The sequence below is a fragment of the Salvelinus fontinalis genome, chromosome 22 (assembly GCF_029448725.1).
Source record: "Salvelinus fontinalis isolate EN_2023a chromosome 22, ASM2944872v1, whole genome shotgun sequence".
NCBI classification, from domain to species: Eukaryota; Metazoa; Chordata; class Actinopteri; order Salmoniformes; family Salmonidae; genus Salvelinus; species Salvelinus fontinalis.
In genome coordinates this window covers 4,834,271-4,856,451 of record NC_074686.1, presented here as the reverse complement: position 1 = coordinate 4,856,451, position 22,181 = coordinate 4,834,271, and the positions used below count along the sequence as shown (strand labels likewise).

General features: G+C 42.9%; 1 protein-coding gene across 4 annotated transcripts in view; it reads left to right on the top strand.

Moving 5' to 3' along the window:
• The window catches only part of LOC129819596 (protein argonaute-3-like), a 46,086-nt gene extending 38,583 nt beyond the window's left edge, over nt 1-7,503 (top strand). For 3 of the 4 annotated variants that reach the window (XM_055875982.1, XM_055875983.1, XM_055875981.1), the window contains exons 15-19: nt 82-276; nt 467-601; nt 709-810; nt 1,091-1,290; nt 1,517-7,503. In XM_055875982.1, the coding sequence (XP_055731957.1) occupies nt 82-276; nt 467-601; nt 709-810; nt 1,091-1,290; nt 1,517-1,625 (741 nt within the window). In that variant the 3' untranslated portion in view covers nt 1,626-7,503. Of the gene's footprint in view, nt 1-81; nt 277-466; nt 602-708; nt 1,291-1,516 lie in introns of those variants that run through there. The other variant, XM_055875984.1, reaches the window with a different exon arrangement.
• Nucleotides 7,504-22,181: the final 14,678 nt, after the last annotated feature.

Here is a 22,181-nt window from a genome sequence, read left to right as displayed (position 1 = left end):
TAGACCCCTACAATAGCCTTCTGAAAACATGGTGTCAGAATTCATGTTTCTGACCATCTCCCTCTCTCTGTCCCTATCCAGGTGGTGGGCAGTATGGACGCCCACCCCAGCAGGTACTGTGCCACAGTGAGGGTCCAGAGACCCAGACAGGAGGTGATCCAGGACCTGGCCTCCATGGTGCGGGAGCTCCTCATCCAGTTCTACAAGTCCACCCGCTACAAACCAACCAGAATCATATTTTACAGGGATGGCGTGTCAGAGGGTCAGTTCAGACAGGTTAGTTAAAATACTTATGTCCCCCTTCAATCTCTCATTTAAAGTTTACAGCCAAGCCAAATGATGTCCCTATGTTGAGAAATACATTTATTACAAATAGCAATGTTCTTCATCGACTATTAGCCTTAAACTTGAATTCTTCACCGCTTGCTACTCTTTGCTGGTGAGTTGACTTCTCTCTGTGTGGCAGGTGCTGTACTACGAGCTGCTGGCCATCAGGGAAGCCTGTATCATGTTGGAGAAGGAGTACCAGCCTGGCATCACCTACATCGTGGTGCAGAAACGCCACCACACACGCCTCTTCTGTGCGGACCGCAATGAGCGGGTAAGCGGTGCTATGGATCTCGCCTTGTACATTAATGATTGACTTTATCTGCTAGGCTTAGATTGGTTGTTGAACAGTTTTTAAATGGGGTGTTGTTTCTTTGGCAGGTTGGACGAAGTGGTAACATTCCTGCAGGCACCACTGTGGACACCGATATCACTCACCCCTATGAGTTTGACTTTTACCTCTGCAGCCACGCAGGAATACAGGTGTGTGTCAAGACTCATACCAGGGTTGTGTTCAATAGGCATAAAATGGGAAAACGTTCTAATACTAAAGTCAACATTCTTATTGGACGAGTTCAGGTAGTATATCCTGCTTATTTCTCCCTAATGTCGACTCTTGCCGTCATTGATACTTTCTCAGAGGTTCGTCGGCCTCTATTGCTTTCCACTACACTTCATTGTCAGTGTTGAATCAATGCTGGTATTCTCTCCATGGAACCGGCATTGTTCCTGTGGTATTACAGACTTCGCCTTCTCCCTCCAGGGTACAAGCAGACCTTCCCACTACCACGTCCTGTGGGACGACAACTGCTTCACGGCTGACGAGTTCCAGCTGCTCACCTACCAGCTGTGCCACACCTACGTCCGCTGCACCCGCTCTGTCTCCATCCCCGCGCCAGCCTACTACGCCCACCTGGTGGCCTTCCGCGCCCGCTACCACCTGGTGGACAAAGAACATGACAGGTGAGGGGGGGGGGGGGGGGATTAATTTCGGTGTGATCGGTATACTTTTCTGTAGGGCTAAAATCAATGTCTTGTGCTGTTTATCAGGTAAAAAGAAACTGGAGGCCGATGTCATGTATTGATTCTAAAATAATATTCAAGTTCATTCAAGTTAAATGTTCCCTCCCTCTCTTTCTGTCCTTTTCCCTTTCTCGTTTCCTCACTTCCTTCTCTTGAACACACGCAGTGCGGAGGGCAGCCACGTCTCGGGGCAGAGTAACGGCCGAGACCCCACGGCCCTCGCCAAGGCTGTTCAGATTCATCACGACACACTGAGGACTATGTATTTCGCCTGAGAGGTAGAATACCCCTCCCAACACCCCATCCTATCAGCCTCTGTGTCCTAGTGGGTGGTCAGCCATCGCATATCGGACTCTGGGCTGGCGCAGCTCTGGTCCTGATGAGGGGATGCCAAGCCGCTAAGGGTAACAACAACCAGAGGGGAGTACCGCAACGTTATGCAATATGAAACCAGCCAATCCTCTCCCAGCCTGTTCTCCTTTGCTGTGTTTTTAATTAATGGATCGTCTCTGATACTGCTCCTTGAGCTGTGCTCAACTTTTGCTTTGTCTTACTTTCAAAATGCCAGAGTGTAGAAGACAAGACGGGGGAATTGATAAGGGGGTGGGGGGGGGGACATAGCAGGTCCAGTGAGGATCAGTCTTGTTCCTCAACCCAGTGCTGATATGATGACTTGCCTATCCGTGTTCAATCGTATAAATGTACCTCTTTTTAAATGTCTTCGTTAGCTTGTTGTCGTTATATGTGCGTCTCTGTATGTTCTGTAGAAGTCTGATTGCCATGGCGATGCCTGTTAGTCGAGAACGCTCGTGAATCACAGCTATGCCCTTTTTCATAGAGCAAGCTGCTCGCCCAGTTACTCTGCTCTCTTTTAAGCCAATGGTGATTTACTTGCAGTCATTGCGTCTGTCAGAGTTCAACACGGCAATCTCTTTCAATATCATAAGGCTTTTTTTTTTTTATACAGCTGTTGTTTGTCGTACTTTTAGAATATCAACCCAGGCCACACCATGGTCCTACTCAGAACTTTTACAGAGTTCACTGTGGTAGCTATAGATTTCACTTTATCTTTGTTTTATTCCTCCTTCTGTGACTTGAGATTAATCTTATTTATCATTCATTTTCAGCAATCGAACGCTGTTCGTTTTTGTTTGTCAAATTTGAACTAAGGAACTGATGTCACACCTTTTTAGTGCAATAACTCGTTAATGCATAAAAAGGGGTTCTATGGTTACCAATGTTGATATTTTTGGGCCATTATGATCGGATATGGGCAGGTGATAACGGATAAAGAATGTAAACTGGGGCGAGGATTGATGCCACAAATGGTTATGTTGTGGGTTATGTGGGGGTGACATGACACCATATGTGTTTTTTAGTAAATGGAGTGAATTATGTGCCCGTTGTAGGTGGAAAGAAGAATTTGAAAGACCAAGGATGTATCTAATTTTAGTTGGAGCTCCTCTGAGATCAGTTAATTAGTTTAGTTACACAGTCAAATAATCTCATCCAGGCATTACTGTAAGCATGATATGTTGTCTGGGAATGTCTGGGGTAAGAGAGCACAGCGTGTATGGCTGCATGGATTCAGTTTCAAGATTTCATTTTTAATGTGAATCATTTTTTAATGTAGACTGATCAATTGAAGGTGGGGACAGTTAGCTAACAGATCTGTGTCGTTCATTTGAACCCTCTAGCGGTAGGACTCATTTTGCACTGTTCAAAGTAAGCCTTCAAATGTCAAATCAAGCCGTTTTGTCACATTTTGAAGGGCATTGTCTCTCTCCCTTTGCCTTGCTGTGCAGTATCCTCCAGGTGAGGCCTTTTTGGGTTTGGTCAAACTGGAACGAGACGAAACTCAATGTGCCTCGTGGGATTGTGAGGGGGAGGACTGGGGTCATCTGCATGGGGCTTGAAGCATGGGTGGTATGAGCCTTGTCCGACTGGGACACAGTTGATCTCTGCTCTCACTGCAAAAGAAGCGACAGGGTTGTGGCACGGACAGCACTCTGCCACACTCATTGTCCTATAGCTACGTGTTACCAGAAACCAAACTAGCTGCTATACCACGTGTTATTTTGTTCATATATATTCGTACGAAGAGAGACTATAAAAATATAGGACAATTTACTGCACTTAAAGATGCATGTGTTTCAGGTGAGACACATACCCTGGTGCTGAGAGGTGCAGTATGGGGGGGGGGGGGGGTAGTAGAACCCCCCCGCTCTGTTGTATTCAGACAATATGAGCTTCATTGGTGTAACAGGAGAGGACTTATGATACAGGGGACATGCTTTAATTCCCAGAGGGTGTGATCTTTTAGTCATCAGTACCCCGGGGGCCAAACTGTAGGTGTGAATTAAGTCCCAGCAAAATGTACACTTTCCTGCAAGATGTCAGACATTACCAGCATTTGATTTTACTTAAAGAACAGTGTAGGTATGATCTCATCAACTGTAACTGTGGGCTAATGTGTAGCTGCCCTGCTTGTGTGATTTAAAAAAAATATATATATATGTCTGTACAGCAGTAAAACGGGAAGGAATTATCTCTCTACGATGCCACGGAATTGACCTCTAGAGCCCAGTGGGTGGGGTTTTGCATCTAGGAGGGGGGGGGGCGTTGAACTTATGCTGCCATTCGTGGGAGGTGGGAATTTACCAGTTGTGAAGTCGTAAATACTAGTGGGATGCATTTACATGCTTTGAACTCATTGAGAAATGCCAATTGGCTAATGGCTAGCAAGCTGCGTAAACCATCAATTAAAAGTACAGCTCTCAAGCTTGCAAACCCAAATGAAAGTGTTCAAAAACCATATTAATAGATTGCTATTTAAAAATGTTTTGTTGCGTTTAACTTCCGAAAATGCTGTTATCGAGGTCATTTCCTTAGTAGGTGACGTAGGTCACCATGCGGGAGCACAGGATGGACTATTTCCCACTAGCAGTTAGCAGTTGGAGGGCCCTTTCAAATGGATTTTCCCAGTTGTAGGTGGTAAATTCCCACTTGGTTTACGAATGCAGCATTATTCTGAGGCCGGGGGATAATACAGGGGAGACACATGGCAGCCTACAGTGCATTCGGAAAGTATTCAGGCCCCTTTTCTACATTTTGTTACGTTACAGCCTTATTCTAAAATAGATTTTCTCCTCGTGAATCTACAAACACTACCCCATAATGACAAAGCAAAAACAGGTTTTTGCACAAAAATTATACTTTATTTACATAAGTATTCAAACCCTTAGCTATGCGACTTGAAATTGAGCTGTGGTAAATTCAATTGATTGGACATGATTTGGAAAGGCACAGACCTGTCTATATAAGGTCCCACAGTTGACAGTGCATGTCAGAGCAAAATCCAAATGATGTAAGTTGAAGGAAATGTCTGAGTTCCATGACAGGATTGTGTCAGCACAGATCTGGGGAAAGGTACCAAAAAAGGTCTACAAGAGTACTTGCGGCCTCCGTCATTCTTAAATAGAAGAAGTTTGGAACCACCAAGACTCTTCCCAGAACTGGCCACCCGTCCAAACTGAGCAATCGGGGGAGAAGGGCCTTGGTCAGGGAGGTGACCAAGAACCCGATGGTCACTCTGACAGAGCTCCAGAGTTCCTCTGTAGAGATGGGAAAACCTTCCAGAAGGACAACCATCTCTGCAGCACTCCACCAATCAGGCCTTTTATGGTAGAGTGGACAGATGTAAGTATTCCTCAGTTGAAGGCACATGACAGCCTGCTTGGAGTTTGCCAAAAGGCAACTGAAGATTCTCAGACCATGAGAAACAAGATTCTCCGGTCTGATTAAACCAAGATTGAACTCCTTGGCCTGAATGCCAAGCGTCACATCTGGAGGAAACCTGGCAACATCTTTACGGTGAAGCATGGTGGTGGCAGCATCATGCTGTGGGGATGTTTTTCAGCTGCAGGGACTTGGAGACTAGTCAGGATCGAAGAAAAGATTAACAGAGAAAAGTACAAAGAGATCCTTGATGAAATCTTGCTCCAGAGCGCTCAGGACCTCAGACTGGGGTGAAGGTTTACCTTACAACAGGACAACAACCCTAAGCACACAGCCAAGACAATGCAGGAGTGGCTTCGGGACAAGTCTCTGAATGCCCTTGAGTGGCCCAGCCAGAGCCCGGACTTGAACCAGATGAAACATCTCTGGAGAGACCTGAAAATATGTGTGCAGCGATGCTCCCCATCCAGCCTGGATTTTTTACATTTTTAAAATCCATTTTAGAATAAGGCTGTAACGTAACAAAATGTGGGAAAAGGTCTGAATACTTTCCAAATGTACTGTATTGCCTATAATGCACTGCTCTTGACCAGGGCTCTGGGGAAAAGTAGTGGACTATGTAGGGAATGGGGTGGCCCATAGTGCACTACTTTTGTCAAGAGCCCTATGTAGGTAATCAGTGGCATTTTGGGACTCAACCACACTCCTCCATGTGATGCCTTCCCCTCTCTAACCGCTGGACATCAGATGCCTTCTTTTTGTGTTGTTCTCAACCATTTCAAATTCTGAAATGGAGATATATTTGTATATTATAATGAACACTTATTTTTGCTAACAAATTCTATAAACATAGAACAATAATGATAATATAATATAGAAGACAATGGTAATATGGTCACTAATAATAATCCAAATGCAATAGACTGATGTGGTGTTTTTTTTGTTCCATGTTAAAGCAAAGCGTGTCGTACCGAAGCTACATCTGTAGCATTTAAATGACCTACTGTGCGGGGGGGATTGTTGATTTTTTTTTGGGGGGGGTGGGGGGGGGGGGGGGGGGGGGGGGCAGGTGTTGTTCTGTAGTGACTGATTGGATGAACCTCCCCCTATTTCCCATCACTCTCCTCTCTGTCCATTGAACTAATAATCCCTGGAGAGTAGCCTAGCTTCCATTCAGTAGATTCCATTCATCTCACAGCGCCTGGTCTACTAGAACAGGTAGTGAATGTGACCTCCATTTGAGTGTTGAATTCATCTGAGACATTTTGTCTGATTTTGTGTGTGTGTGTGTGTGCGCGCATCTCTCAAAGTTTTTTTTTGTGGGAAAGGGTTGAAGGTTCATCCTTGGACAATACTCCATAGACCGTGCCTTTTTCTGATGGTGCTGAAAACAAGTAAATCAAAGAAGATATCTTTACTTTCAAAACATCGAGGGCAATATGTCTCTCTCTACATTGATACGTATATATTGATACATGACAATACTGTCCAACGTGTGCATGTATGTGTGCGCATGGGTGTCTGTCTGCGTGTGAAACTGACATACTGTATGCCAAGAACACAACAATATGCAGAACCAATCCGGTTTGAGGTGTCAGGACCAAAAAAGCTTGTGGGGATGATAAGGTGGGCAGGCACTCACAATGCACAACCAAAAAAAATTGTATTTAATAACTACAGTGGATATTTTAGACTGCCTCCCTAGTGGCAAAGTGTTTACTGTAATGCATGGGATTTTCACCCCTCGTTCCCTTTAACCATTTAGTAGATGTTAAGTGATGGTATGTTCTAAAGTGAATAGCAATAAACAATGTGACCTTTTAGGCTCTGAGCAACCGGCTGTTGGCTTACACCAGGATTGCTTCCTAACTGCCACCCTATTCTCTTTATGGTACTCTGTTGGCTCTGGTCAAAAGTAGTGCACTATATAGGAAATAGGGTGCCATTTGGGAAGCAGCCCCAAACCATTATTCTCGGCTAGACAGAAATACATTTCTGTTTCGTTTAGAACCACTGCTCTGGCATTAACCATTTCTTCTGAAGATCTTTATGGAAAGAGCTTTGACGGTTTACAGCTAGAGGTTTGTAGACTGAGAACAACGTGCAGTGGTCCAGTTGTGCCCACATGAGTGCCCGCTTGCCTAAGAAAGGATTCCTCTGAAAAATCTCCAAACCCTGCATCTCTATTGTGGTTGGCTGCATATCGGACTTAATAAGATACAACTGACAAATTGCTTCGGTAACAGTATGTGCTAGATTTTTTCCCCCGCCTGTTTTATGAAATTGTGACACTTTTAGAAGTGTAATTATATGTAAAATACATTTTTTTTTTTTGTCTGATCCTGGTCCTAAGTTGAGCCTTTTTATTTGGTTGTCATATTTAATTGTTTTAATTAAAATACTGTATGTCTGAAATCTGTGTTGGCGTAGTCATTGAGAATGGATGAGTGAAGTATGTTAATCCTTGCAGTCTTTTATCTGCTTCATTCTTAGCCAGACCGAGAGATGGTTTTCAACTGTGCTGGAGTCAGGTGTGTAACTTGCGGGGAGGTCAAGGCCCCTAATATTTGAGACGAGCCAATTTGACCCCCTCAATAATATACCATGATGGATTGGAAATGATCTTCCCATCGTAGCTACTTATTTCTCATGATCACGACATAAAAGTAGTTTTGTCGAGATCCTGAAATAAACTCTAGAAATAGGAGTGGCCATATTGATAGTATGGCTGTGGCAGTGAGCCCATGGTGGATCAGCACATACGTTTTAATTGATTGCTACACTAAAGGGATGGTCAATTTCATGCGAACGTCATGCTTTCATTTGTGTAAGTGAGGACTTGGTGAACTGTACATTCTTTAGGTTAGGTTTTACTTTGTGTTCGCTCCCGTGTGCTGGTAAAGGGCACAGATGACAGACGGGTAGGATTCCAGTTGAGGTGGTTTAATAACGCTGAATATGCACAGGCATGGAACCGCACAGTGTATGTAGTATGGATGGGAAAAGGCACTTAGTGGTCTGGCAACATGCTTCAACCAAAGTGTGTTTGCTCTGCAAGTAAAGAGAGTAAAGATACAAGTGAATGACAATACCATCTCCAATTCACATCTCTTATAAACAATTCGCATGGCGATAACGTGACTATGATGACGTAATGCTATACAGGACCATACAACGCAATTCAACACGACTGTGACGGCACTAATTAAGATCGACGAGGTGCCGCTGCACATGTGCTACAAAGCATAGCGCCATCTTCAGTACAGGGCTACAACTGCACAATTAACTTGAATACCTCGAAACAGTCAAATACAATGTAATACCCATATAATGATGTGCCATACACCTATACAATTACAGGGCACATAAACGACGCACTGGGGGACATTTTCCTTTACAAATATAGGGTTAAATATGACAGCCAAAACAGCGAGAGCCTGCTCGCAACAGCTAGCTCTCAGTAGAAACGACGAATTAGCGTAACCATAAATATTACATTATCGTCGCAGTGTTCATCTTCAGACATAAACACCTGAAAGATGGACTTGCATATCAACAAGGACGCACACTAGCCTTGGCTAACACACAATGAAAGCTAACTGGTGGGAAAGCACAACGATGGCTGGAGCTTTCTCACGAGCTGATATTCTCTAAACTGGAGATTAGTGATGGATCGATCGCGAACGAGTCGGCTCTAAGGGCCGGCTCTTGTAGGTGAACGTTGGGAGCCAGCTCGCATATCAGAAGAGACGAATCTATTTATAACTTTTTTTAAAAATTAAGATGTGAAAAATCTAAAGATTTAAATGAATAGAATTAACTAATTCAAAGAACGAAAAAAGAAATAAAATAATATAGGCCTAAATGCTCCAAAACGCACACATATTCGTTCTGACTGTCTGCTCAGACTAACAGCCTCACCTGTTGTTCCTGTCAATCAGACACGCAGTGTCAACCAATGAACCAAAGATGCGTGGGGGAGGGCCGAGCCAACTCACTCACAAGCAGCCGAGGAGAGAGAGGAAGGACAGCTGTGAAAACAACAGCTGGAAAGTGAGTCGGAAGCACAGTAACATTTGGATGCATTTTAATAATGTAGACAATGCCAAAACAAAATCTCATATAAAGCCGGTTATACGCACAACCTACACCGACATATGTGAACTGTGCACCCAACTGTGAAGCTAGCTGTAGTGGAGCTTGGAGAAACTAGCGGGCCTGCTAGTGATAGTGGTGGAGCCAGCACCTCCACACGTGGAGATGTATCCACTCATTCAAGTAGGTCTGCTAGTGATAGTGGTGGAGCCAGCACCTCCACACGTCGAGATGTATCCACTCAGTCAAGTAGGCCTGCTAGTGATAGTGGTGGAGCCAGCACCTCCACACGTGGAGGAGATGTATCCACTCAGTCAAGTAGGCCTACTCCATGACTCACAGCAAAGCAGACTTCTATGGACCAGTTTATGCCAAATCTGTCTGTAGCAAAACAAGGCCAAATTGATATTGCATTGGCTAAAATGTTTGCCACCGATTTCCAGCCATTTTCGATTGTGGAGGACAGAGGTTTTAGAAATTATAGCAATAGTCTAAATCCAATGTACACAATTCGAAGCAGGAAACCCCTTTCAAAATCCCTTATTCCACAACTGTACAAGAGCACACAGGCTTCAGTGCGGGAAATAGTCCATAAAGTTACTGCAGTTTGCCTTACCACTGACTGCTGGACATCAAGGGTAACCACTTCTTACATGTTGGTTACATGTCACTTCATTGAAGATTTCTCGATGTCTAGCTGTCTTCTGGACTGCTTTGAGTTCAGCGACAGACACACCTCAGAGAACTTGGCAGAGGAACTGTTGAGAGTAGCCAGAGAATGGCAAGTAGATGGAAAAGTGGTCTGTTGTATTAGCGACAATGCAGCTAACATAACCAAAGCCATGAAAATGTTTAAATGGACCCATCAGCCATGTCTTGCCCACACAATCAACCTGATTGTAAGAGATGCTTTGAAGGTGATGAAGCCCACTGTGGACAAAGTGAAAGCAGTTGTGGTATACTTCCACAGGAGCACAGTAGGTGCTGAAAAACTAAAGCCTACACAACGCCAGGTGGGGGTGCCTGAGCTGAGGCCTAAACAAGACTGCACTACAAGGTGGAATTCAATATTTTATATGTTGAAGAGGTTTCTTGAGTCAAAGGATGCCATCATCTCTACCCTGGCCATTGTCAATGCACCTGTTGATGCTCTGACCCATGAGGAATGGGAGGTAACCACAGGACATGTGACAGAGTTGGACACCCTATGTTCATCAATGGACAGAAAGTTCCACAGAATGGAATAAAATCACGTGCTATCAGAAACCGCTGCACTTAACCCCAGGTTTAAGAAGTTAGCCTTCAGTGGTGCCTGAGCGATTGATGAGGCTCTTCAAAGAATAACCTCAGCAGCAGGGAGGGACAGCCCCAGCAGTCAGCTGGGTCAGGCACCAGGGCAACAGGAAGAAGAGGGAGCAGAAGCACCAGCAGTAGTTCCACAAACATCTGCTGTTTGGATGCTGTTTGACGAGAGAGAAACTGGGGATGCAGCACGAAGTAATCCCTCAGCAGATGCCATAATGGAGGTGCGATCCTATTTGGAGGAGCCCCTCCTCCAACGATCTGCAGATCCTCTGAGCTGGTGGAAGAACAAGGCCTCTGTCTAAAGTCATTACAGGGAGACTGCATAGTGGCCACATCCGTTCCCTCTGAGAGGGTCTTCGAAAGTGAGGCAGCTTGCATTTCTGAATGCAAATCTCTCATAAAAGAAAAATATGGTCAGCATTGCTGTGTGCTGCTGGTTATAACATGGCAATAAAGAAAAGATGGACCAGTTTAATGTTTTAAGTGGGATGCTGCAGTTTTGCACATTGTTAATTTTAATTTTTGATATGGTTTAATATTCTATTATTATGTTCAGATTGTATTCGTTTTGAATTGTTACATTTAAACTCAGCAAAAAAAGAAACATCCTCACTGGCAACAGCGTTTATTTTCAGAAAACTTAACATGTGTAAATATGTGTATGAACAACAAGATTGAAAAACTGAGAAACTGAACAAGTTCCAAAGACATGTGACTAACAGAAATTGAATAATGTGTCCCTGAACAAAGGGGGGGTCAAAATCCAAAGTAACAGTCAGTATCTGATGTGGCCACCAGCTGCATTAAGTACTGCAGTGCATCTACTCCTCATGGACTGCACCAGATTTGCCAGTTCTTGCTGTGAGATGTTACCTCACTCTTCCACCAAGGCACCTGCAAGTTCCTGGACATTTCTGGAGGAGCCTGCAGGAATGGTACCACATGAGGGAGGAGGATGTCTTCCCTGTAACGCACAGCGTTGAGATTGCCTGCAATGACAACAAGCTCAGTCCGATGATGCTGTGACACACTGCCCCAGACCATGACGGACCCTCCACCTCCAAATCGGTCCCGCTCCAGAGAATAGGCCTCAGTGTAACGCTCATTCCTTCGGCAATAAACGCGAATCCGACCATCACCCCTGGTGAGACAAAACTGCGACTCGTCAGTGAAGAGCACTTTTTGCCAGTCCTGTCTGGTCCAGCGATGCTGGGTTTGTTCCCATAGGCGACGTTGTTGCCGGTGATGCCTGGTGAGGACCTGCCTGTCCGCAATAGGCTGACAGAGGCTGGACTGATGGCTTGTAGGCCTGTTGTAAGGCAGGTCCTCACCAGACATCACCGGCAACAACATTGCCTATGGGCACAAACCCACCGTCGCTGTTTTGAGACATTGTGCTTTCATTTGTGTTTAGAGCTCATCAGTTTATAAGTTAGAACGTTAGCAAGCTAAATGTCCTTTACCTTGAGCTAAGAGCTCATGTGGCATTATGCTCTCATAGGGCATACACATCAGTTATGGAAGCTAACAACCAGCATAGATAACAAACTAACAAGACTACCTAGCTAGCTCACAAGACTAGCCAAGTTAGCTGCGTTGTTCCTTGCATGAGATTGGCTGTGGTCTTGGGGGTGCCACACAGCCTGGGAGACCATGCTGCCTGTCTGGTATCGTTCTGGGCTTCAATGCCCCACGAGTGCATTGCGATCTATGCAGCGGCAGCATGGTACTGTTGGTTATCTTGACATTTGTTATGCCGTGATCACAAGAAAATGATCTTGATCTGACAGAACATTTGTGTTGTAGTGATGAGATAAGTCGTGTTCTCGACATAACGAGGGAATTTTATTTATTTATTCATATGTCCTTTGAACTTCCGTAGTGAACTGAGCAAGAGCTCCTCTTTCGCTCTCTGTCCTCTTTCTTCTTAACAAACCCTTATGTGAGATAACTTGTAACACATAAATAAGTACAGTCACATTTAACATGTAAAATTCATAAGCACAAATAAGAATTGTATAGAAAAGGATATATTTCGATTGGAGAAAGTTTCTATTGTGACAAGATGCGTATCTCACGTGTGAGCGGTATTTCTCAAAATGAGTGATAATTGGTCACGCTTATATTAGGCTACATTTTGTTAGTTCAAAGACAACTTTGTTAGTATTATAAACATTTAAAAAGCTGGTTTCTAGTAGGCTACATAATTCCAGAAGGGCTGTTTCTCAGTAGGCTCAAGCAAGCCTGTTTCTCTCCCCAGTCAGGCTGCATGTCTGTCTCACAGACTGACCAGCAGCAGAAACCTATCCTCCTTACAGTGCATTCGGAAAGTATTCAGACCACTTGACTTTTTACACATTTTGTTACGTCACAGCCTTTTAAATGGATTAAATCGTTTCCCCCCTCAATCTACCCAATAATGACAAAGCAAAAACATGTTTTAAGAATTTTTTGCAAATGTATATTACAAAAAAACAGCTGAAATATCACATTCACATGAGTATTCAGATCCTTTACTCAGTACTTTGTTGATTACAGACTTGATTCTTCTTGGGTATGACGCTACAAGCTTGGCACACCTGTATTTGGGGAGTTTCTCCCACTCTTATCTGCAGACCCTCTCAAGCTCTCAGGTTGGATGGGGAGCCTCGCTGCACAGCTATGTTCAGGTCTCTCCAGAGATGTTCGATCAGGTTCGATCAGGTTCAAGTCCGGGCTCTGGCTGGGCCACTCAAGGACATCAAAGCCACTCCTGAACCTTCGCCCCAGTCTGAGGTCCTGAGCGCTCTGGCGCAGGTTTTCATCAAGGACTCTCTGTACTTTGCTCCGTTTCTCATTCCCTCGATCCTGACTAGTCTCCCAGTCCCTGCCACTGAAAAACATCCCCTCAGCATGATGCTGCAACTACTATGGTTCACCGTTGGGATAGTGCCAGCTTTCCTCCAGACGTGACGCTTGAAATTCAGGCCAAAGACTTCAATCTTGGTTTTATTAGATCAGATAATCTTGTTTCTCATGGTCAGAGTCCGTTATATGGCTTTTGGCAAATTCCAAGTGGGCTATCATGTGCCGTTTACTAAGGAGTGGCTGCCGTCTGGCCACTCTACCATAAAAGGCCTGATTGGTAGAGTGCTGCAGAGATGGTTGTCCTTCTGGAAGGTTCTCCCATCTCCACAGAGGAACTCTGGAGCTCTATCTGAGTGACCATCGGGTTCTTGGTCACCTCCTTGACCAAGGCCCTTCTCCCCCAATTGCTCAGTTTGGCCGGGCGGTCAGCTCTAGGAAGAGTCTTGGTGGTTTGAAAATGATTCAATTTAAGAATGATGGAGGCCACTGTATTCTTGGGGACCTTCAATGTTGCAGACATTTTTCGGTACATTTCCCCAGATTTGTGTCTCGGAGCTCTACGGACAATTCCTTCGACCTCATGGCTTGGTGTGCCTTTCCAAATCATGTCCAATCAATTGAATTTACTACAGGTGGACTCACTTCAAGTTGTAGAAACATCTCAAAGAGGATCAATAGAAACAGGATCCACCTGAGCTCAATTTCAGGTCTCATAGCAAAAGGTCGGAATATGTAAATAAGGTATTTCAGTTTTGTATATTTGTGACTCACCACCTGGATTCGGTCAAACTTTGAATTTCAGTTTCTTACATTGGATAAAAGTAGAGACTCAGCGCTACAAATTGGTATATCATACACAGCATTTTTGAGGAACAATGGGAAAGTAATTCGACTTTGAAAGTTGATACACTTGTAAACTCACTTTTGAGAAAAGGGCCTTTGAATGTTTTGGTACCTACTAGAGAGCTCTCCTTTGTCTACACCAATTCAGCATTGTTCACACCCACTTAAGCCTTAGTCTCACCCCTCTCTTTAAGGATTCAGGAGGTCATGTGCTTAAGAATAAGAGTGGTAGTAGCCTACAATAAGGATACATTCCAGGTAAACAGAAAGATATAAATAGATGACGTTTACCCAGATACACTTGTGTAAATTGATGGGTCATGTGAAATAAATGCTATCCATCCAGTGGAGGGAAAAGTACTAAATTGTCATACTTGAGTAAAAGTATAAATCATTTTAAATTCCTTATATTAAACCAGACAGTACAATTGTATATTTTTTTAAATAGCCAAGGGTACAATGTACTTAAAACCTCTTTGGGCAAGGCGTGCCGCTAGCGACCCACCTCGACAACATCCGGTGAAATTGCAGAGCACGAAATTCAAAAACACAAAGTAGTAATATTAAACATTCATGAAATAACAAGTGTTATACATCAGTCAAAAGCTTAACTTCTTGTTCACTTCTTATGGCTGAAGGGGCAGTATTGAGTAGCTTGGATGAAAGGTGCACAGAGGTGCCCATATTAAACGGCCTGCTCCTCAGTCCCAGTTGCTAATAAATGCATATTATTATTCATATTGGATAGAAAACACTCTGAAGTTTCTGAAACTGTTTGAGTTATGTCTGTGAGTATAACAGAACTCACATGGCAGGCAAAAACCTGAGAAGTTCCACTTCCTGTTTGTATTTTTTCTGGGGGTGCCAGATTTTCAACCAAGGTCCCATTGAAATCACAGCGAGATATTGATGAGTTTTCACTTCCTGCGGCTTCCACTAGATGTCAACAGTCAATAGAACTTTGTCTGATGACTCTAATGTGAAGGGGGGCCGAAGGAGACAGGAATTAGTGACCACTGCCACGAGGTGATCACGCATTGAAGAGGTGTGTTCATGTGAGAGGGAGCTCCGTTGCTTCGGTCAACTGAAGTCGATGAAATTCTCCGGTTGGAACGTTATTCAAGATGTATGTTAAAAACATTCTAAAGATTGATTCAGTACATCGTTTGACATGTTTCTACTGACTGTAACGGAACTTTTGGACATTTCGTCACGTTATAGTGGATGGTAGTGGACGCGCTTTGGGTTGTGCGTTTGGAAAACATGTCCAAAGTAGCTAATTGGACATAAATAATGGACATTATCAAACAAATCAAGCATTTATTGTAGATCTGGGATTCCTAGGACTGCATTCTGATGAATTCATCAAAGGTAAGGAAACATTTATCATGTATTTTCTGGTTTCTGTTGAGTCCAACATGGCGGCTAATTTGACTATTGTTCTGAGCGCCGTCTCAGATTATTGCATGGTTTATTTTTCCGTATTTACATTTTTTTTTATCTGACAGCGGTTGCATTAAGGAGAGGTATATCTATAATTCCATGTGTATAACTTGTATTATCATCTACATTTATGATGAGTATTTCTGTTGAAACGATGTGGCTATGCAAAATCACTTGATGTTTTTGCATTTAATGAATCTAATGCGCCAATGTAAACTCAGATTTTTTTATATAAATATGAACTTAATCAAACAAAACATGCATGTATTGTGTAACATGAAGTCCTATGAGTGTCATCTGATGAAGATAATCAAAAGTTAGTGATTAATTTTCTCTATTTCTGTTTTTTGTGAAAGCTATATTTCGCTTGAAAAATGGCTGTGCTTATTGTGATTTTGTGGTGACCTATTTGCAAATAAATTCATAAAAAATCCTACAATGTGATTTTCTGGATTTTTTTTTCTCATTTTGTCTGTCATAGTTGAAGTGTACCTATGATGAAAATTACAGGCCTCTCTCATCTTTTTAAGTGGGAGAACTTGCACAATTGGTGGCTGACTAAATACTTTTTTGCCCCACTGTATTTAAGTGGTGGACACGTCATACGGTCACATGATATTGTTGTGGTATGTCACAAAATGTGGGGCTACCGCCTACTGGTTAGAGCATTGGACTAGTAATTGAAAGGTTGCAAGATCGAATCCCTGAGCTGACAAGGTAAAGATCTGTCGTTCTGCCCCTGAACAAGGCAGTGAAAACTTCTTTGCGATAGGTGGGACATTAGCGTCCCACCTGGCCAACAGCCGGTGACATTGCAGAGCGTGAAACTCAACAAAACAGAAATTATCATAATAAACATACATAAAAGATACAAGTGTTATACATCAGCTTAAAGATAAACTTCTTGTTAATCCAACCGCTGTGTCAGATTTCAAAAAGGCTTTACGGCAAAAGCAAACCATGTGATTATCTGAGAACAGTGCCCAGCAGACAAATCATTACAAACAGTAACCAGCCAAGAAGAGGAGTAACAAAAGTCAGAAATAGCGATAAAATGTATCACTTACCTTTGATGATCTTCATATGGTTGCACTCCCAAGACTCGATGTTACACAATAAATGTTTGTTTTGTTCGATAAAATCACTCTTTATGTCCAAAAACCTCAATTTTGTTAGTGCGTTTTGTTCAGTAATCCATTGGAACAAAGCGCAGCCACAGCAGGCAGACGAAAAATCTAAAAAGTACCATAAAAGTTCGTAGAAACTTGTGGCTAAACCAACTAGGCTCATAATTTAACAATTTTATTCGTATTTACAGATGACATGCACATTTGATATTAAGGCACATGAAAGTTCACATGTTTGACAAGGCATTTCTGCCCAAAAACGTTTTTTTGTTAAAAAATATATTTTTACGTTCAAAAGGCTCTCCTGTGAAGTCGTGACTTACGACATACGTCTAGTTTCCTGAATCGGGTCACATTTAATAAATGTGCAAATATTTCTAAAAACCTCTTTTCACTTTGTCATTGTGGGGTATTGTGTGTAAATTGATGAGGATTTTAATTTATTTAATCCATTTTAGAATAAGGCTCTAACGTAACAAAATGTGGAAAAAGTCAAGGGTTCTGAATACTTTCCAATGCACTGTATTTATGTTTGGAAAACACATTTGAAGGCCAAAATTATGGGGAGGAAAGCACTCATGTTTGTGCAACATAGTAATCACCCTAGAAGGGTGGTGACCCTGGAACCCATTGACCCGGATCCCCCCAATATGCAACACAGAGTTAAGCCCTTGGCTGGAGTTACAAATGTGTATGATTCTATTATGGAGTAACTCATTTAAATGACTCTTGTAGATTATGTAGAACTAGAGTAAGACCACAGCTAACTTCACTGAAAAGAAAAGCATGAATAGGGTAGCAGAATTATGTAGTCTAGACTACTGGATACAGTAGAGTCATTTCTTTACCCGAGACAAATCTGTCGACAACTATTCTATTTTGGTACCTTTTTGCGTCATCTGACAGTCAGAGCGCTCCACAGGATGATGTAGATAGGCTACATTGTTGCGTCGTGAGACGGTTACAGAGACTGTCAATCACTAAAGCCCTTAAAATATTTGTTGAACGTTACCATGGCATTTAAATGATTTAGTAGTCGTGTTTGATTGGTTGCGTCTGTTTGTTACCTGGAGACTGTCTACAAGAGTTGGTGAGGAAACCAGCCCTTCGGCTTTGGACACAAGGTCAGAACCACCGGTGTAGACACTGCAGAATATTCGGAAACTTTGGGTAAGTAAATCTAACATTTTTGTGCGATAATGCCAAAGCTATTTTGAATAATGGAATACATTTGTCTACTTAGGTTCCATATGAAATTAACACCAATTCATTAGGCTAACTATTAAACAGAAGCACCATAAATACAAGACGGCAGGCATTTTCCATTATTCACACACCTGATGTGAATTACCACAAACAATTAGCATAGTCTGTGTGCTGAATTAAGAGAAGTAACCTTTCCCCTTAGACTAGCTTGCCTGTAGTTTCAATTTGATTAGGCCTAGTATCTTTTGAGGAAAAAAGTAAAGTAATAGAAAAGCTAAATTGCAGACATTGTCTTATTTCCCTCCAATATTGTGCATTGATCTACTGCCATGGCTCAATCATATTTGGCCATTTTATATGAAAGGGAATGAATTGTTCAACATTTTACATGAAAGGGAATGAGGTATTCAACATAATGACTGTTTCATACTGAAGTAAATGCAGTGCACACTAGCCCACGTTTTCATATAGCCTTAAAGGTTATACCGAGTTCATTTCCTCCTTGAGTGAGTAGTATGTTTTATCATTGGGTAGAGAGGATGGAAATGCACTTCCAAGTAAATGATGATTTCGACCAGATCATTACTCACCACAGACAGCACTGTAGTCCCACAGGTGGAGGCTGGTGGGAGGAGCAATAGGAGGATGGGCTCATTGTAATGGCTGGAATGGAATAGAGTCAAATGTGGTTTCCATATGTTTGTGTTTGATACCGTTCCATTTATGCCATTCCCGTCATTACAAAGAACCCATCTTTCTATAGCTCCTCCCACCAGCCTCCTCTGATTCTCACAACCTTCCTGGACATCACGTTATATCAAATGTCAGTTTTGTCAATACTTGTCCCATGTAAACATAGTCTGAATCCAAAATGGCATCCTATTCCCTATAGTGCACTACTTTTGTAGTGCACTACTTTTGTAGTGCACTACTTTTGTAGTGCACTACTTTTGTAGTGCACTACTTTTGTAGTGCACTACTTTTGTAGTGCACTACTTTTGTAGTGCACTACTTTTGTAGTGCACTACTTTTGATCAGGGTCCATCAACTTGTTTCCAGTCTCATCATATTTGTGTGTGTCACCTGTTTCCTTTAGTCCCGTGATGCTGTGAGTATCATGGCCACGCTAAGTGCCAAGCATGGGCTCAGGTACAGTGTGTCTGACTGGGACCCCAGTAACAAGCTGATGTCTGACACAGCAGAACAGAGGCGACACATCTCACATGAGACACGCCAGGAAGGGAGGACCTTACGCAATGAGACAACCAGCAAGGTAAGATGTTGTGACTATGTAATGAAACAATCAATTCAGTAAGGACTTGCTTGACGTTGTGACTGAATTGTAACATTGGCCTCTACAAAGTTAGTTTTCATATCATTAACTGTTATGGACTATTATTTATTCTCATTGCACGTATTCATGCCATCTCTCTTTCCTGTCTCTAACCTGTCATCGCTCTCTCGCTATATCTCTCCCCCTATCCCTCTCTCAGACTAACTGGGATGAGAGTGACAGGCTGAGTAATAGGATCTGGGATATCTCCCGCTAGAGAGACTTTGGAATCCTGCGCACAGGAATTGGGCAAAGAGATGGATGCCTTAACCCTGATGAGATTTGCAATTCAATTTAAAATTAGTATTAATCTGGTATGCAGTTGTTTCAATGTACCTGGTAAAAAACAAGCCAGGTTTTGGGGTGATCTATTGACTTTCTAGTTCAGCGTAGGTGAATTTGTGTGCTCTGTCTCGGGGGAAGGAGGAGACAGAGCGAGCCATCACAGTGCCTCTGGATGGTCACGGTGGAGTGCCTGACCTTGACGGAGGGTCGCCCTGGAAACGAGCTAGTCAACGACCTGGTGGAGGTGATCGACAGAGCACAGAGGGTGCTCCAGCAGCACATTGACAGGGCCTTTGAGGAGCTGTTGTAAGAAACCATTTGACCAAGATTGAGTCCCAAATGGTACTCTATTTCCTTTATAGTGTACTACTTTTGCACAGAGTCCCATGTGCTCTGGTCAAAAGTAGTACACTAGGAATAAGGTGCTATTTGGGATGGCTCCACTGTTAGAGTGAAACAGAAGCGGAAAAAGGAGGATGAGATGTCACATATTTTGCTGTCTCAGGCTGTTCTCTCCAGTCTTCTACAGGAGTCCCGGCAGCAGCTGACCCATGACATTCAGAACAAGGCCCAAGACATTGACCTGTCCTGCTTGTCACTCACTGTGACATCACCTGAGATTCTCTGAAGCCCAACCCCCTGCGCATACCCATAAGGTGTGCTGGAATGAGGGTGTACAATACAATACAAAGAAATAATAGACCTTCTGAAATTCGGCGTAGGATATCTAGATCAAACCTACTTAAGTGTTGTCAATGAGAACCTCGTACAATTGTAATCCTTACGTGCATATACATCTCTGTAACTAGCTACAATATTAATTCACCAGGCACTCAACTCATCAAAATAGTTTCTGCAATGCCACCATTTGCCTTTCAAATTAATTGAATGTACCTGTAAAATACCTGTATGTGTACATGTGCTGTTGCAGTTCCACCACCTCCCAGCAGTGGGAGCAGATCAGCCAGTACAACATGGCCCAAGCACAGGAGACGATGCAGGCGTCACAGCAGCTGAGGGAGGACATGAGTCACTAGGGTACAGGTATAAAATAAAGCCTGGGGGAGGGAGAGAGGAGTGCAGCGTTACCATATGGCCAGGCCTGTAACAATAGCACTGTTCTGTATTGACTCCTATAAAACAGCACTGTCTCTGCATCCCAAAAGGGACCCTATTCCCTTTAAAGTGCTGCACTACTTTTTACCAGGGCCCATTGGGTGCCATTTGGGGGACACATCCTGTCTGCTTTCACAGGGCTCTCTGTTGTTGTTTAGTATCTGATAGGGACTGTTTCAGCTTCATAGATATTGCTGAAATGTATGTGTACAGTACGACTATAGAGAGTTAGGTGACAAGTGTGGCATATCAAGAAGCTGATTCTACAGCATGATAATTACACAGGTGCACCTTGTGTTGGGGACAATACAAGGCCAATCTAAATGTTGCAGTTTTGTCACACAACACAATACCACAGATGTCTGAAGTTTTGAGGGAGCTTGCAATTGGCGTGCTGACTGCAGGAATGTCTACCAAAGCTGTTGCCAGAGAATTGATAATTTATTTCTCTACCATAAGCCGCCTCCAATGTCATTTTACAGAATTTGACAGTACGTCAGGACCTCTACATCTGGCTTCTTCACCTGCGGGATCATCTGGGGACTTTATTTACAGTATGTTTGTAATAAAGCCCTTTTGTAGGCAAAAATGTATTCTGATTGGATGGACCTGGCTCCCCAGTGGGTGTGCCTATGCCCTCTCAGGCCCACCCATGGCAGCGCTCTTGCCCAGTCATGTGAAATCCATAGATTAGGGCCTAATAATTGACTAATTTCCTTATATAGTGTAACTCAGTAAAATCTTTGAAATTGTTGCATGTTTGCCTTTATATTTTTGTTCAGTATATATGGTAATTTTTCAGATTAATATGAAATAATTTCCCAATTGACAGGTTGACCCAAATATGTAGTTCCTCAGGGAGGCAGATTGCATCTCTGAATTTGATCACGTTCAAGAAACACGTCTGATTCGCTCATGTGTTACGAAACCATCTAGCATGCCTACTGACATTGCTTCACTCGCTAAGTCTAGGGGTCCTAGGCCTAGCTAAATGGTCTGTTACCTGATTTAATGTGTGCATTTACGTGAGAATTCAGAGTATGGGCAGCTCCATGCGGCTTATTTAAAATTAAAATTTGAATTCACCTTTATTTAACCAGGTAGGCCAGTTGAGAACAAGTTCTCATTTACAACTGCGACCTGGCCAAGATAAAGCAAACTGTGTTCAGTTTTTGGTATATATACAGTTGAAGTCGGAGGTTTACATACACTTAGGTTAGAGTCATTAAAACTCGTTTTTCAACCACTCCACAAATTTCTTGTTAACAAACTATAGCTTTGACAAGTCGGTTAGGACATCTACTTTGTGCATGACACAAGTCATTTTTCCAACAATTGTTTACAGACAGATTATTTCACTTATAATTCACTGTATCACAATTCTAGTGGGTCAGAAGTTTACATACACTAAGTTGACTGTGCCTTTAAACAGCTTGGAAAATTCCAGAAAGTCATGTCATGGCTTTAGAAGCTTCTGATAGGCTAATTGACAT